Genomic DNA, 18,720 nt, shown 5'->3' on the forward strand with positions numbered 1-18,720 from the left:
TTGTACTGTAATGAGGTCACAAAGGAATCCTGCAGTAATTTTATTGTTCAGTGAGTGTAAATGAGCGATTCATTCTAATGAGTTTGATTCAGCTAAGGTTTATTGAACGCCTAGTGTGTGAAATGCCAAGGGCAAGTTAACAGTTGATCTTAAGAATATAAATATTAGTAAGACAGTCTTTTCCTTGGAGAGCCTGTGTGCTAATGAGTAGAAGGGGGAAATATAACTACAAGGCAGAACTTGGAAGGCATTGTGAGGGAAATACAAATAGGATACCGTGGAGATTTCAGGAGAATTCTATCTCATACTGTTGGGAATTGGAACAGGAATCTTGGAAAAGGATGGATTTTGAAAGATTGGTATACCTTTGGCAGCTAGAGATGAGTGAGGGTTGTTGGGTTTCTCAGGAGAGAGAAATGGTATGGCAGTGGGAAAGAGCTGGGTGAGTCTGGAGACCAGCAGGGAGTCTGATGTTACCAAATCACGGGGATCAAAGAGAAAGATTGGGAGAAATAAGTTTTTTTTTTAACATCTTTATTGGAGTATAATTGCATTACAATGGTGTGTTAGTTTCTGCTGTATAACAAAGTGAATCAGCTATATGTATACATATATCCCCATATCCCCTCCCTCTTGTGTCTCCCTCCCACCCTTGCTATGCCACCCCTCTAGGGGGACACAGAGCACCGAGGTGATCTCCCTGTGCTATGCAGCTGCTTCCCACTAGCTATCTATTTTATATTTGGTAGTGTATATATGTCCATGCCACTCTCTCACTTCGCCCCAGCTTACCCTTCCCCCTCTCTGTGTCCTCAAGTCCATTCTCTGCATATGCGTCTTTATTCCTGTCCTGCCCCTAGGTTCATCAGAACCTTTTTTTTTTTTTTAGATTCCATAACTGTGTGTTAGCATACGGTATTTGGTTTTCTCTTTCTGACTTACTTCACTCTGTATGACAGTCTCTAGGCCCATCCACCTCACTGCAAATAACTCAATTTCATTTCTTTTTAGGGCTGAGTAATATTCCATTGCATATATGTGCCACATCTTCTTTTTTTTTTTGCGGTATGCGGGCCTCTCACTGCTGTGGCCTCTCCCGTTGCGGAGCACAGGCTCCGGACGAGCGGGCTCAGCGGCCATGGCTCACGGGCCCAGCTGCTCCGCGGCATGTGGGATCCTCCCCGACCGGGGCACGAACCCGTGTCCCCTGCATCGGCAGGCGGACTCTCAACCACTGCGCCACCAGGGAAGCCCAGTGCCACATCTTCTTTATCCATTCATCTGTCAATGGACACTTAAGTTCCTTCCATGTCCTGGCTATTGCAAATAGTGCTGCAGTGAACATTGTGGTACATGACTCTTTGAATTATGGTGTTCTCTGGGTATATGCCCAGTAGTGGGATTGCGGGGTCATATGGTAGTTCTATTTTTAGGTTTTTAAGGAACCTCCATACTGTTCTCCATAGTGGCTGTATCAATTTGCATTCCCACCAACAGTGCAAGAGGGTTCCCTTTTCTCCACACCCTCTCCAGCATTTATTGTTTGTAAATTTTTTGATGATGGCCATTCTGACCAGTGTGAGGTGATATCTCATTGTAGTTTTGATTTGCATTTCTCTAATGATTAGTGGTGTTGAGCATCCTTTCATGTGTTTGTTGGCCATCTGTATATCTTCTTTGGGGAAATGTCTATTTAGGTCTTCTGCCCATTTTTGGCTTGGGTTGTTTATTTTTTTGATATTGAGCTGCATGAGCTGTTTATATATTTTGGAGATTAATCCTTTGTCAGTTGCTTCGTTTGCAAATATTTCCTCCCATCCTGAGGGTTGTCTTTTCGTCTTGTTTATACATTTCCTTTGCTGTGCAAAAGCTTTGAAGTTTCATTAGGTCCCATTTGTTTATTTTTGTTTTTATTTCGATTTCTCTAGGAGGCGGGTCAAAGAGGATCTTGCTATGATTTATGTCATGGAGTGTTCTGCCTATATTTTCCTCTAAGAGTTTGATAGTGTCTGGCCTTACATTTAGGTCTTTAATCCAATTTATTTTTGTGTATGATGTTAGGGAGTGTTCTAATTTCATTCTTTTACATGTAGCTGCCCAGTTTTCCCAGCACCACTTACTGAAGAGACTGTCTTTTCTCCATTGTATATTCTTGCCTCCTTTATCAAAGATAAGGTGACCGTATGTGCGAGGGTTTATCTCTGGGCTTTCTGTCTTGTTCCATTGATCTATATTTCTGTTTTTGTGACTGTACCATACTGTCTTGATTACTGTAGCTTTGCAGTATAGTCTGAAGTCAGGGAGCCTGATTCCTCCAACTCTTTTTTTCTTTCTCAAGATTGCTTTGGCTATTCAGGGTCTTTTGTGTTTCCATCCAAAATGTGAAATTTTTTGTTCTAGTTCTGTGAAAAATGCCAGTGGTAGTTTGATAGGGATTGCATTGAATCTGTAGATTGCTTTGGGTAGTAGAGTCATTTTCACAATGTTGAATCTTCCAATCCAGAAACATGGTATATCTCTCCATCTGTTTGTATCATCTTTAATTTCTTTCATCAGTGTCTTATAGTTTTCTGCATACAGGTCCTTTGTCTCCTTAGGTAGGTTTATTCCTAGGTATTTTATTCTTTTTGTTGCCATGGTAAATGGGAGTGTTTCCTTAATTTCTCTTTCAGATTTTCATCATTAGAGTATAGGAATGCAAGAGATTTCTGTGCATTAATTTTGTATCCTGCTACTTTACCAAATTCATTGATTAGCTCTAGTAGGTTTCTGGTATCATCTTTAGGATTCTCTATGTATAGTATCATGTCATCTGCAAACAGTGACAGATTTATTTCTCCTTTTCCTATTTGGATTCCTTTTATTTCTTTTTCTTCTCTGATTTCTGTGGCTAAAACTTCCAAAACTATGTTGGATAATAGTGGTGAGAGTGGGCAACCTTGTCTTGTTCCTGATCTTAGTGGAAATGGTTTCAGTTTTTCCCATTCAGAATGATGCTGGCAGTGCGTTTGTCACATATGGTCTTTATTATGTTGAGGAAAGTTCCCTCTATGCCTACTTTCTGGATGGTTTTTATCATAAATGGGTGTTGAATTTTGTCAAAAGGTTTTTCTGCATCTATTGAGATGATCATATGGTTTTTCTCCTTCAGTTTGTTAATATGGTGTATCACATTGATTGATTTGCGTATATTGAAGAACCCTTGCATTCCTCAGATAAACCCCACTTGATCATGGTGTATGATCCCTTTAATGTGCTCTTGGATTCTGTTTGCTAGTATTTTGTTGAGAATTTTTGCATCTATGTTCATCAGTGATATTGGCCTGTAGTTTTCTTTCTTTGTGACATCTTTGTCTGGTTTTGGTATCAGGGTGATGGTGCCTCGTACAATGAGTTCAGGAGTGTTCCTCCCTCTGCTATATTTTGGAAGAGTTTGAGAAAGATAGGTGTTAGCTCTTCTCTAAATGTTTGATAGAATTTGCCTGTGAAGCCATCTGGTCCTGGACTTCTGTTTGTTGGAAGATTTTTAATCACAGTTTCAATTTCAGTTCTTGTGATTGGTCTGTTTATATTCTCTATTTCTTCCTGGTTCAGTCTTGGAAGGTTGTGCTTTTCTAAGAATTTGTCCATTTTTTCCAGGTTGTCCATTTTATTGGCATATAGTTGCTTGTAGTAATCTCTCATGATCCTTTGTATTTCTTCAGTGTCAGTTGTTACTTCTCCTTTTTCATTTCTAATTCTATTGATTTCAGTCTTCTCCCTTTTTTTCTTGATGAGTCTGGCTAATGGTTTATCAATTTTGTTTATCTTCTCAAAGAAACAGCTTTTAGTTTTATTGATCTTTGCTGTTGTTTCCTTTGTTTCTTTTTCATTTATTTCTGATCTGATCTTTATGATTTCTTTCCTTCTGCTAACTTTGGGGTTTTTTTGTTCTTTCCCTAATTGCTTTAGTTGTAGGGTTAGGTTATCTATTTGAAATGTTTCTTGTTTCATGAGGTAGGATTGTATTGTTATAAACTTCCCTCTTAGAACTGCTTTTGCTGCATCCCATAGGTTTTGAGTCATCGTGTTTTCATTGTCATTTGTTTCTAGGTATTTTTTGTTGTCCTCTTTGATTTCTTCAGTGATCTCTTGGTTATTTAGTAGTGTATTGTTTAGCCTCCATGGGTTTATATGTTTTACAGATTTTTTCCTGTAATTGATATCTAGTCTCATAGCGTTGTGGTTGGAAAAGATACTTGATATGATTTCATTTTTCTTAAATTTACCAAGGCTTGATTTGTGACTCAGTCTATGATCTATCCTGGAGAATGTTCCATGAGCACTTGAGAAGAAAGTGTATTCTCTTGTTTTTGGATGGAATGTCCTATAAATATCAATTAAGTCCATCTTTTTTAATGTATCATTTAAAACTTGTGTTTTCTTATTTATTTTCATTTTGGATTATTTGTCCATTGGTGAAAATGGGTTGTTTAAGTCCCCTACTATTATTGTGTTACTGTCGATTTCCCCTTTTATGGCTGTTATTAGCATTTGCCTTATGTATTGAGGTGCTTCTATGTTGGGTACATAAATATTTACAATTGTTGTATATCTTCTTGGGTTGATCCCTTGATCATTATGTAGTGTCTTTCTTTGTCTCTTGTAATAGCCTTTATTTTAAAGTCTATTTTGTCTGATATGAGAGTTGCTGCACCAGCTTTCTTTTGATTTCCATTTGCATGGAATATCTTTTTCCATCCCCTCACTTTCAGTCTGTGTGTGTCTGTAGGTCTGAGGTGGGTCTCTTGTAGACAGGATATATACGGGTCTTGTTTTTATATCCATTCAGGCAGTCTATGTCTTTTGGTTGGAGCATTTAATCCATTTACATTTAAGGTAGTTATTGATATGTATATTCCTCTTACCATTTTCTTAATTGTTTTGCATTTTTTATTGTAGGTCTTTTCCTTCTCTTGTGTTTCCTGCCTAGAGAAGTTCCTTTAGCATTTGTTGCAAAGCTGGTTTGGTGGTGCTGAATTCTCTTAGCTTTTGCTTGTCTGGAAAGGTTTTAATTTCTCTGTCAAATCTGAAGGAGATCCTTGCTGGGTAGAGTAATCTTGGTTGTAGGTTTTTCGCTTTCATCGCTTTAAATATGTCCTGCCACTCCCTTCTGGCTTGCAGAGTTTTTGCTGAAAGATCAGCTGTTAACCTTTTGGGAATTCTGTTGTATGTTATTTGTTGCTTTTCATTTGCTGCTTTTAATATTTTTTCTTTGTATTTAATTTCTGATAGTTTGATTAATACATGTCTTGGTGTGTTTCTCCTTGGATTTATCCTGTATGGGGCTCTCTGTGGTTCCTGGACTTGATTGACTATTTCCTTTCCCATATTAGGGAAGTTTTCAACTATAATCTCTTCAAATATTTTCTCAGCCTGTTTCTTTTTCTCTTCTTCTTCTGGGACCCCTGCAAATCGAAGGTTGGTGCGTTTAGTGTCCTGGAGGTCTCTGAGACTGTCCTCAATTCTTTTCATTCTTCTTTCTTTATTCTGCTCTGCAGTAGTTATTTCCACTATTTTATCTTCCAGGTCACTTATCCGTTCTTCTGCCTCAGTTATTCTGCTGTTGATTACTTTTAGAGAATTTTTTATTTCATTTATTGTGTTGTTCATCATTGTTTGTTTGCTCTTGAGTTCTTCTGGGTCCTTGTTATATGTTTCTTGTATTTTCTCCATTCTATTTCCAGGATTTTGGATAATCTTTACTATCAGTACTCTGAATTCTTTTTCAGGTAGACTGCCTGTTTATTCTTCATTTGTTTGGTCTGGTGGGTTTTTACCTTGCTGCTTCATCTGCTGTGTGTTTCTCTGTCTTCTCATTTTGCTTAACTTAAACTGTGTTTGGGGTCTCCTTTTCGCAGGCTGCTGTTCGGTAGTTCGCATTGTTTTTGGTGTCTGCTGCCAGTGGCTAAGCTTGCTTCAGAGGGTTGTGTATGTTTCCTGGTGGAGGGGACTGTTGCCTGTGTTCCGGTGGATGAGGCTGGATCTTGTCTTCTGGTGGGCAGGACCGCATCCAGTGGTGTGTTTTGGGTTGTCTGTGAACTTAGTATGATTTTAGGCAGCCTCTCTTCTAATGGGTGGGGTTGTGTTCCTGTCTTGCTAGTTGTTTGGCATAGGGTGTCCAGCACTGCGGCTTGCTCGTTGTTGAGTGGAGCTGGGTCTTAGTGTTGAGATGGAGATCTCTGTGAGATCTCTGTGTGATATTACATGGGGCCAGGAAGTCTCTGGTAGGCCAGTGGCCTGAACTTGGTTCTCCCACTTCAGAGGCTCAGGCCTGACAGACGGCCGGAGCACCAATTCCCTGTCAGCCACTCGGCTCAGAAGTAAAGGGAGAAAAAAAATGAAAGAAAGAAAGGAAACAATAAAATAAAGTTATTAAAATTAAAAATTAAAAAAATTATTAAACATAAAAAAATAAGAAAGTAATAAAGAGAAAAGAAAGAACAACCAAACCAAGAAACAAATCCACCAATGATAACAAGCACTAAAAACTATACAAAAACAAAAAAAAAAACACAAAAAATGGGACAGGCAGAACCCTAGGACAAAAGATAAAAATTTCTTTGAGGACTTTCAGCTTTCAGGGTAAGGCTTGGCCAGTAAATTGTGGATAATTGCAGCCCTTCTCATGGTAGAGACCACCCATCACCCTCTAGACTTATGGCAGGCAGCTCTACCTGCATTCCTAGATAGGCTTGCGGGAAAAAGGGTTAGCAGTGCTTGATAAATTTTGGTGTAGTATCAAAGGAGAATATGTGTAATTGTGTGAAGAAGCTATTATAATACTCCTGCCTTTTAAAACTACATATCTGTGTGGGGCTAGACTCTCCATATAGTTCAACCCAAAAAAACATATTGCAACAAATTAAATGCAGAAGTAAATACAAGAATCCAGCTGTCTTCTTTCAAGCCATATAGGAAAGAAATTTGCAAACATATAAAAGAGTGCTGGGCTTCCCTGGTGGCGCAGTGGTTAACAATCCGCCTGCCAATCCAGGGTACACAGGTCCAAGCCCTGGTCCGTGAAGATCACACATGCCGTGGAGTAGCTAGGCCCGTGCACCACAACTACTGAGCCTGCGCTCTAGAGCCCCTGAGCCAAACTACTGAGCCCGCCTGCCTCAGCTACTGAAGCCCCTGACCCTGGAGCCCGTACTCCGCAACCAGAGAAGCTACCACAGTGAGAAGCCCGTGCACTGCAACAAGAAGCCCGCACAGAGCAACAAGAAGCCTGCGCACCGCAACGAAGAGCAGCCCCCGCTCACTGCAACTGGAGAAGGCCCGCATGCAGCAACAAAGACCCGGTGCAGCCAAAAATAAGTAAATAAGAAGAGCACACTGTATACTTAAAAAAAAAAACAAACCGACAGACACAACCCTAGGACAAATGGTAAAAGCAAAGCTATACAGACAAAATCACAAAAAGAAGCATACAGATACACACTCACAAAAAGAGAAAAAAGGAAATATATATGTATATTAAAAAAAAAAAGGAAGAGAGCAACCAAATCAATAAACCAATCTACCAATGATAATAAGCTCTAAATACTAAACTAAAATAAACATAACACCAGAAACAAAATTAGATGCAGAAAGCCAACCCCAAGTCTACAGTTGCTCCCAAAGTCAACCACCTTAATTTTGGGATGGTTCATTGTCTTTTCAGGTATTTCACAGATGCAGGGTACATCATGTTGATTGTGGAGATTTAATCTGCTGCTCCTGAGGCTGCTGGGAGAGACTTCCCTTTCTCTTCTTTGTTCTCACAGCTCCCAGGGTTCAGCTTTGGATTTGGCCCCGCCTCTGCATGTAGGTCGCCTGAGAGCGTCCGTTCAAGCCCAGGCAGGACGGGCTTAAAGTAGCAGCTGATTCGGGGGCTCTGGCTCACTCAGGCTTGGGGGAGGGAGGGGTTCGGCATGCGGGGTGAGCCTGCAGCGGCAGAGGCCAGCATGACGTTGCACCAACCTGAGGCGTGCCATGTGTTCTCCTGGGGAAGTTGTCCCTGGATCACAGGACCCTGTCTGTGGCGGGCTGCACAGGCTCCCGGGAGGGGAGGTGTAGATAGTGACCTGTGCTTGCACACAGGCTCCTTGGTGGCTGCAGCAGCAGCCTTAGTGTCTCATGCCCGTCTCTGGGGTCCGCGCTGATAGCCGCGGCTCGTGCCCATCTCTGGACCTCGTTTGGCAGTGCTCTGAATCCCTTCTCCTCGCGCACCCTGAAACAACGGTCTCCTGACTCTTAGGCAGATGCAGACCTTTTCCCGGACTCCCTCCCGGCTAGCCATGGCGCACTAGCCCCCTTCAGGCTGTGTTCACACAGCCAACCCCAGTCCTCTCCCTGGGATCCGACCTCTGAAGCCGGAGCCTCAGCTCCCAGTCCCCACCCGTCCCGGCGGATGAGCAGACAAGCCTCTTGGGCTGGTGAGTGCTGGTCAGCACCGATCCTCTGTGCAGGTATCTCTCCGCTTTGCCCTCTAAACCCCTGTTGCTGCGCTCTCCTCCGTGGCCCCAAAGCTTCCCCCCAACCCACTCCCCATCTCTGCCAGTGAAGGGGCTTCCTAGCGTGTGGAAAATTTTCCTCCTTCACAGCTCCCTCCCCGAGGTGCAGGTCCCATCCCTATTCTTTTGTCTCTGTTTTCCTTTTTGCCCTACCCAGGTATGTGGGGGATTTTCTTGCCTTTTGGGAAGTCTGAGGTTTTCTGCCAGCGTTCAGTAGGTGCTCAGTAGTTGTTCCACATATAGATGTACTATTGATGTATTTGTGGGGAGGAAGGTGATCTCCACGTCTTACTCCTCCACAATCTTGAAGGTCCCTCCTCGGGAGAAGTAAGTTTGACCAGGTAGGCTGAGGCCCTGTAGGGGAGGCTATGCTTAGGAATCCAGTGAAGGATTGGAGTAGTAGGGGTTACAGGAACACTTCCCATGTCTTTGCCCACACACGATGGCCGCTTTTCCACCGCCCTTCTCTGATCCCTCTAGTCATTTTTCTCCGTCTAGCGCAGCCAACATTACATACCCTCTCTTTCCTATACCTCCTTCTCCTCTCTCTTTCTCTCCTTCCCTAGCTGTCAGAATCAGCTCAGAAGTCATCATCTCTGGGAGCACTCTGAAACCCTACAGTTAGAATTAGTCATTACTTCCTCTGTTTCCACAGTGATTGTCTTACCCCTTCATTATAGCACTTAGTGCATTCTGTCTTGTATTACGGATATTTCCATCTCTATCTCCCTTCATCGGATTGTAGGGGGCTTCTTATCACAATAGCCCCAGTAGAGTGGCTTGAATGCAGATCATACTTAATATATGTTTGTTAATGAATGAATAAGGGATCCTTGTTTACAAAAGTTTTTATTTATATTATGTGTTAAGAGATAGATGTAGTAGAGACCAAAGTGGTGGAAATTCTAAAGGACTTTAATGATCAGATGAAGAAATTGTTTGGAGAAGTATAAAATATGTGCTCTGTCTCAGTTCAAGAGTATTGACCACAATTTGGCTCTCCTAACCCTTTGCCTGAGCATAAACCACAGCCCTTCTTCCACACCCATACCCTGCGCCAAACCGCAACCTCATAGCTCCAGCTTTACTAACCCGCCTGTGAATGTGCTGCCTGTTACAAGACGGAGCAGATACAATGAGACTAGGACAAGAAAGAACACCTGAAAACAAGGGAAATGGATTTTCCCCTGATTTATTTAAAACTTTTCTTCTCAAAAGTTCACTTTCATGGTATAAGCAGTTTTAAGTGGCTTTTCAAACATTAGCAGAGTTCAAACTCATACATGAATCAAAATTGGGCTTAAAATGTTTTATGCACAGCTGTGTTGGTTCTTGCACTTTCCACGCTTGAAGGATTTTAGATCACTAGTCCGTGTGTTGCATTTGCACGTTTTCTTTATGCCTTTCAAATCGGAGCCTATTCATATACGTGCACATCTTTTTGTAGATAATGATTTATGTGTTTAGAAGCTTACTTCCTCATCAGTAAAATGAGGGGGTTGCAGTAGAAGGTTTCCAAGATTGCTTTGTCAGCATTTTAAAATGAGTCAATGATCGTGTGACTGTAGGAATTAATTTTTGTCCAAGGGCCAGTGCCTACAGAATCTTTAATGGTTTTTTCTTTAGAATGTTTGCCACTAGGTGGCAGTAAGAAATATTATTCTTAGCGATGAGAAGTGCTTATCAATTTTTAAGTTTACTTTAAAAGAGAGATTTGTAGGTCTAAAGTTTAAGGTGTCTGTTTTGAAGTTATGCAACCATAGCCAGACCTCAATATGTTGTTTCTAGGACTTATGCTTATTTCATCCAGGGATAAAACTGTTGTGTCCCTTCATAGCAATTTGTATTAGGGAATTATGAGAAAAAACACATAAGTTAAAGCACGTAATTGCATTTTACAAAACATTTTTTTATGATAAAAAGTAAGATGTGGTAATTGTAGAAACTTTGGAAATACAGGTAGTATAAAGGAGAAATTTTAAATCACTCCCAGAAATAATATATGTTAACTGTTTGTCATGTTTCTTCCTAGTATTTTTCGCATATAAAATTAATATCACATTGAATATACAGTTTTTACACCTTGATTTTCAAATTAATGTTACATTGTCTTTTCCTATGTCATTAAATATCTTTTTTACAACGTGATTCATGCTGTTGGATAAACCAAGATGGATTCAACCAATCCAATGTTGTTGGGTGCTTTGGTTGCTTCTAGTTTTTCACTCTTATAAGTAATACTGTCATGAACCTAAATCTTTCCTTAGGATATATTTTTGGAAATCAAATTACTGAATAAAAGGATATGAATTTTAATGCTTAGGTTACATATCATCAAATGAGTTCCCAGGAAGGCTTTACAAATTTGTGCTCCCAGAACTTCCCTGGTGGCACAGTGGTTAAAGAATCCACCTACCAATGAAGGGGACACGGGTTCGAGCCCTGGTCTGGGAAGATCTCACATGCCGTGGAGCAACTAAGCCCGTGTGCCACAACTACTGAAGCCCGTGCACCTAGAGCCCGTGCACTGCAACAAGAGAAGCCACCTCAATGAGAAGCCAGCCCGCCACAACAGAAGAGTAGCCCCCACTCACCGCAGCTAGAGAAAACCCACATGCAGCAATGAAGACCCAACGCAGCCAAAAATAAATAAGTAAATAAGTAAATAAAAAATAAATCTATTTATTTAAAAAAATTTGTGCATCCAACAGCAATGGAGTGCCCCTTACCACATCCTTGCCAACACTGAGTATTAAGGTATAGGGTTGTTTTTCTTTTTATTTTTTAAACAGCAAGAGGTAGGGTGGGGAACTAATCTTTATAGCATTTGATTTTTTAAAAAATCAGTTTCTAACCATATCATTTTGGGAATTTAAGCCAAGACAGGTCTGCCAGTTAAGTTATTTTCGTCATTCCAAGACCTTAAGCATTATAGTCAGCTTGTATAATGCAGGTGTTGTGAATACTGTTGAGGGAAATGTTTATGGCTATTTTAAACATTACTCAGGAATTATTTACAGTCCCTGATTGCACCCTCTGAATCTATTGAATGTCCTAGATTTTTTTTTTTTAACTTTCATTGGCTTAGCTGCCGGAGTAACTCATGCAGTTTTGGGGAGATAACCTCCATGCCTTGGTCCAGCACCCAGCCTGTGAGTGCTTCCGGGCAGCACTGGATTACAAGGGAAAGGCTTAAGACCTACAGTCTTAGCTGACCCTTAACTGTTACTGGCTTGAAACCGGTTTTCTTCTATTGTGCATACACTGTGTTACTTTCTATCTCAACTGGGTCTGTAGTACTTCATGCTTTAATTTTTAAAAGTCAGTCAAGTGAATTATGATGGCAGCCACCGGTTTCTAGGTGGCTTAATTAAAACTTTGCTTAATTTAATTGTATTAAAAACTGAATTTATGGGACTTTAAGTGATATGCCATACTTAGAGAATGTAGCCCAGTGCTTCACACATGGTAAGCACTCAAAAAACTTTGGTTGTTATAATTGTTAGAATTCCCTCAAGAAGCAACACTTAACCAGGTAAATGGACTAGAGCATACTAAAATCTTGGGGGACCAAAGAGCCTTCAGGGCCCCAAACAAGCTAGTGCGGGAAAGTCAGCCCTAGGCAAGGGCTGCAAAACCAGTGGGGCCAGGTTCATCCTTTGGAGAGAAGTTTGGGCTTCACTGTAAGAGTTATTGGGAGTCTTAAGCTGAATACCAATCAGATTTGCATTGTTAAACTATTCTAGCTGCTTCATAGAGAATGCATACAGGGAGATTCCCTACAAGGTTTGGCCGCAGAGTAGGTAACCAGCCTTGGGCATGTTACTTACTTTCATTGTGTCTCAGTTTCCTCATCTATAACACATTTAGTAGTAGCACTTACCCCATAGGCTGTGGGGATTAAATGAGTTGATATTGATAGAACAGCTCCCAGCATATAAGTGCTTTAAATGTTTGTTAAATAGAATGCCAAAAATTTGGTAACAGAAAGTTAAGCACTGCCAGTGCTGCCCTCCCTCCATCTAACATCAGACTGACCTCCTCTGTGAAAAACCCAGACTGCTCCTGACTCTGAACCATTGGCTGCCTCGTTTCCAAATAAGGAAACTGGGCTTCCTCCCTCCCCCTGCCTGGTCTGCTGTGGGCGCCTCCACATGGATGTGGCATATGGTTGGCCAAGCCTGGACTTTCCTTCACCAGAACACCTACATTGCACCCCACACAGGGAGTCAAGTCCCACTTGCTGAGAGCACCGTGTGTGCTCCTTGCTGTGGTGAACTAAGCAGAATCTACCAGTAAACACCGCCTCTCAAAGGATGGTACATTGGCTGTAATTTACTTCTCCTGGCTCTGCCAGCCTAACCACAACTGCTTGATCTCACCCAGATTGCACTTAGTGTTTGAAAATAACTGGGAGATGAACTCTCCTGGGGCTATTGTCAGCTCCTGTTTGCTTTCTGTATTTATAAAGGACAGCTTTGAACTGAAAGGAAAAAAAGGCCAATACATGCAGGTAGCTTCCATCCAGACTTTTCTTCACTCTAGAAGGAGCCTTTTCATGATCTTATACCTTATTAAAAAGTTCACTTTAACTCTGTAAATTTCCTGTTTTTCTCCCTCTCCAGTTGTTTCATTTTCTGTGAATCACATTATGCATGTGGCTGGGCCTTTTTTTGTTGTTGTTTAAATCATGAATATCTTCTACTGAGTAGTAATATTTCAAAGTTACTTTGTTAGCTTGCTATAAACTCTTCTAATTTGAAAACAGTAGATGGGATCTCATGTAAGGACAGCAGGTTTCAATCTCTATTACTTAGTAGTGTTGCCTGGAGTTCTGTTTTGAGGATACTGAGGCAAGTCTGAGCTCATAGGGAGAAAGTACCATGATCTACCTGAAAGGGTGCACACCAGATTGGGGTAGATTTTTCCCCAGGGAGAAGGACTGCTGTAGAATTGTGGTGGGGAAAAGGAGAGATGGCACAGAAGTCTTCCTTGGTGTTTCTAATGCTTTATTAAGTTACATGGCGGGCAAAATTTGTCATTTTATATCTTTTGAATATGTGAAATAGTTTATGATAGATCTGAAAAGAGTGACATGATGGATTAGTGATATGTGCCCTTTTGTGTTAACTGGTGTGTTTGTTGCCCCAGCCTCGTGGGGCCTACCTGTGACTGAAGTGATGCATAGCCTCTTCCCTAGATTTGACTGCCCTAAGTATTTGTGTATGAACTCACACACATTTATACAAATTCATTTTATCTTGTAATGTGTACTCACAAAATGCAGTACAAGACTTTAAAAAAAGAATTAAAATGAATTAAAATGACTGTTGGCTGGCTAATGAGTATACTAAAAACCACTGAGTTTTATACACTTAAAGGGGTGAATTTTATGGTATATGAATTATATCTCAATAAAGCTGTTGTTAAAACATAAAATATTTCCAAATAACACTTTTCAAAAAGTAAAGATATTTTTCCTGATTAAAAAGTAGTACAAACAAATATACGAAACTGGAAAGTGTACTGAAGTAGAAAGAAGAAAAAAGATATAAACCCGTACTAGCACCATCCCAGAGACTGTTAACATTTGCTGATATTTTCTTCCATTATTTTTTCATTCCCATGTCTGGATTGTTTTTATATTGATAAGATCATTTCTCTATATACAATTTTGCATCTTCCTTTCTTCATTTAACAGTATAACCATTTAAAATGCTGTCATAAATTCTTTATAAGCATTTTAATGGCTTACAGTGAGCCATGGTATTGAGGGTATTATAAATTAATCATTCCCTGCTGTTAGACATTTTTTACTATGAGAAATAACACTGTAGTGAACATCTTTGAGCATAATCCCCATCATGATATTTGGATTTATTTCCTTAAATATACGTTAAAAGCTCTGAATACTTTTAAAACCTTTAATATACATTCTCAAGTTGTTGTCTATAAAGTAGGCCTCTACCAACCTATAAGGTGTCTCCATGTTACAAACATCTAGGCAGACATAGCCCTGGCAGTCCAAGCTTGGGGGTGGGTATGGTTTGTGTTATACTTGCTTACACTCTATAGGTGCCTTCGTGCAGTTCACAATAGTAGTGATGTGTGGATCCCATTTGTATTTTTCCAATAGCTCACACAGAGTACCTGTTTCAGAGAACGCAGATTAGCATTAGGTATTCATGTCTTTAAAACTCTTTAATTCATTTAGTGGAAAATGTTATGTTGATATTTAAATTTGCCTTTTTGATTATGAGACTGAACATTTAGCCATGTGTTTCTTGGGCATTTGTGTTTGGTTTTAGGAATTATCTGTTCATACTCCTTTTTTATGCTCTTAGTATTTGTCATATGGTATTTTGCACACTAATATGATTACATATGTCTGTATTATTTGTTGTTAATATTCTTCATAGTTTTGTGCTTATATTATTCACTGGAAAACACAAGAGTTTTTTTGTTTTTTAATTTAGGACGATCAGTGATTTGCTCCCTTGATTTTCAGTTTACAAAGTTCTTCCCCATTCAGACATGTGAAAAGTACTTGTATTTTCTTCTTGTTTATTATTTTATTTCAGTTTTACATTGATCTCTTTAATTTACAGTAAATTCAAGTATATTTTGATAAATAATTTGAGAATCTAATTTTTTTCAAATAGTTTTCCTAGCACCATTTATTGCATAATCTTTCCTTTGTGATTTGTGGTGTGTTCCTTGTTATGTACTAAATTATCATCTCTACTCTGATAAAAATATTCTACTGAGTTTGAAAACAGTAAAGATCACATTTTTAATATGGTTTAAGCACTGTTCATTAGTTATACATTTTTTTCACTGTTAGTATTTGTTTAAATTTACTTAATGTAATAATTTTATCACTAACTTATTTCTTCTTTATACCTGAATCAAAGTGACCTGAGTTATTTGGACAAATTAAGATTATTCATTTCATAGAGACCGTCCCATTTGCAAATGACCCAGATTCTAAGCATTATATATAATGGGGACTTACATTCATTTTTAAGACCTTTTTCTCTTTCTGTTTATGTTTTTTAGGGGTTGTTATCTCATATACTTTCCACATTCAGATTTGATATAAAAGAAGTTGATCTTTTTACTCAAGTTCTTGGGTATGCACGCACAGATTACTATTCTGGTTTACTTAAAAATGTGAGTATTTTTAATTCATTAGTATTGAAATTTTCATTGCTTAATGTACCATCTGCAAAAAAGGTAAATGGAAATATTTCACTCCTCCAGGAGAGCTGTTTAACTTTTCTATGTTTATCTCTTCTTACCTTGGGCGGACTTATGGCCATGTAAGGAAAAAATGTGAGATGGGAGATTATGAGAAAGAAGAAGGAAACCAGGAGAGGTTATTCTAAATCAACCAACCTCTCTGTCCCTTAACACATACATCTCATTTATTCTCTCAAAGGTTTTTGGGAGAAAAGATTTCCTTAACCAATATAAACACAGCCTTTTACTGTTAGACAAATTTCATATTTAAAAATAACCTGATAGGAATTTTATGTTAAAGCAAAATATTCAATAATAACAATCTTGTAAATAGTATTATATATTTACATCTTAGTATTAAAGCTGTGATTTCGTCTACCTTAAATTTTAGCCAAATTTAAGAAATTTTAACTTATGGTCTTAACATATCTCTTCTAAAAAATGTTATGAGATTTTTAATGTTTATTAACTATTCCTGTATTTTGGAAGGTTTATACATGAATAACATTTTAAAAAAATAAAGAACTAAGTTAAGAAAGAAAAAAAGTAAGCTAACTCTAACATGGTTTTATTTTTAACAGGTTTGGTTTTAATTTGGGGGAAATTAATGACTTGTCTATTATTCATTTGCTTACATCAGAATATGGAGTAACAGACATTAAACATAAAATCCAAGTTATTAGTAAATGTGACTTGGCACTGCTTTGACAAAGTAAGACAAGGAAAGGATTGGTGGGGGAAGAGAGTAGGGAATCTCAACGGAAATATCACTCACATCAAGAAAAATAGAACTGATGTAATCCTGTTTGCAGCGTGAGTTAACCTGCAACTGATTTTGTTTTACAGATGGTTTTATCATTAGTGTCTGAACTCAGAGAGAATCATCTTAATGGATTTAACACTCAAAGGCGGTAGGTGTTAAACTAAACATCCCTATTCTCAAGTTTCAAAACGTATCAGTTTGGTTATGAGAGAAAAATTTTATAATACTTAGGAAATGCATGTTCATAGTTATGGTTGTATTCTATGTGGAGAGATTATTTTCAGGGGATACATGGCAAATTGGTAAGTTTTACAAATTTTCTTTTTTTAATTACTATTCTCTCAACTCTCAGGTCAGTAAGTAGGTCATGCAATGACTCTTGGGCACCCATTGAGTAAAAAGCCCCACATATGCAGTATGGAACACAAAAGTAAGAAGTGTGCAGCTCAGTGTGAGTGTGTATCGTTCAGACACACACGTACACGATCAGAATATTTACAAGGCAATAGATATTTGATGTACACAAATAACCTATTTTAAGAAACATAATATTCCAAAATCTAGACTAAACAAATCAAACAGATTCAGACAAATTTAAAGGCAATTAATCATATTACAAACTGTTTCTTCACTATATGAAGGAATTCAAAGTTGTTTTTATTGGTGAGCATTTCATTTTTAACAACTCATTAAGAGAATCTGGGGGCCAAAGAAATTTGTGACTTTTTTTTTTTGTAAAGCTATTGGCAATTAAAGCTCTATCAGAAATGGTCTTTGCCCTCAGCCTTTAGGAATCCTTTGCATTTAACCCCTCAAACTATAAAACTCTTAGATGAAAACACTGGAGAAAATCTTCATGACATTAGATTTGGCAGGGATTTTTGGAATATGACACCAAAAGCACAAGAAACAAAGCAAAAGTAGATAAATTGGATTTCATTAATATTAAGACAACATCTACTAAGTGAGTGAAAACATTTGGGAATGATATATCTGATAAGGGACTAATATCCAGACTATAAAAAGAACTCCTAAACCTCAACAAGAAAAAACTCAGTTCAAAAATGGGTAAGAGACTTAACTAGACGCTCCTCCAAAGATGTACAACTATCCAATAAGCACATTAAAAAAATGCTTAAAATTACCAATTATGGAAATGCAAATTAAAATCACAGTGGGATACCACAACATACCTAGTAGGATAGCTATAATTTAAAAAACGAACAAACAAAATGGAAAATGACAAATGTTGGCAAGGATGTGGAGAAAGTAGAACCCTTATACATAGCTGATGAGAGTGTAAAGTGGTGCAGCCCTTGTGGAAAACAGTTTGGCAGTTCCTCAAAAAGTTAAGCGTAGAATTTCCATAAGTCCTAGCAATTCCACTCTTTGGTATATATTCCAAAAAATTGAAAGCAGGGATTTGAACAGATACCTGTAAACCAATATTCATAGCAGCATTGTTCACAATAGCCAAAAGGTGGAAACAACCAAGTGCCCATCAACAGGTGAACAGATAAACAAAATGTGGTATATAAATATAAAAGAATACTATTCATCCATAAAAAGGAAAAAATCTTTTACATATGCAAGAACGTGGATGGACCACCGAAGCCACCGAAGGACAAATATTCTATGATTCCACTTATATAAGGTACCTAGAATAAGCAAAGTCATAGAGGTAGGAAACAGAATAGAGGTTATCAGGGGCTTGAGGGAATGGAATTATTGTTTCATAGGTACATAGTTAATGTTGGGGATGATTAAAACTTTGGGTATAGACTGTGGTGACAGAAGGTGAATATATTTAATACCATGGAATGGTTAACCACTTATAATTGGTTAAACTGATAACTATTATGTGTGTTTTACCACAATAAAAAAAAGTTAAGAAAAAAAACAAACGTGATACCACTATACACTCCCTCAAATGACTAAAATTTAAAACACTCACATTAGCACGTGTTGGAAAGGATATGGAACTACTGGATTTCTCACACACTGTTTTTAAGAATGTGAAGTGGGGTGACTACTTTGGTAAACAGTATGGCAGTTTATTATAAAGTTAAACATACACTTACCACTGAGCCCACCAATTCCACTCTTGAGTATTGTCATGACAAATGAAAATGTAAGTATTCACAAATATTTCTATATATTCATAGCTGCTTTATTTGT

General features: G+C 38.6%; 1 protein-coding gene across 1 annotated transcript in view; it reads left to right on the plus strand.

Moving 5' to 3' along the window:
• FANCC (FA complementation group C) overlaps window positions 1–18,720 on the plus strand; it is a gene marked incomplete at both ends in the record, with an annotated part of 187,923 nt that overhangs the window by 91,946 nt on the left and 77,257 nt on the right. Inside the window, 2 exons of the mRNA XM_079706296.1 lie at window positions 15,597–15,710; window positions 16,626–16,690. Coding sequence (XP_079562422.1) covers window positions 15,597–15,710; window positions 16,626–16,690 — 179 coding nt within the window. The remainder of the gene's footprint in view (window positions 1–15,596; window positions 15,711–16,625; window positions 16,691–18,720) is intronic.

Source organism: Hyperoodon ampullatus (assembly GCF_949752795.1).
Source record: "Hyperoodon ampullatus genome assembly, chromosome: 6".
Lineage (NCBI taxonomy): Eukaryota > Metazoa > Chordata > Mammalia > Artiodactyla > Ziphiidae > Hyperoodon > Hyperoodon ampullatus.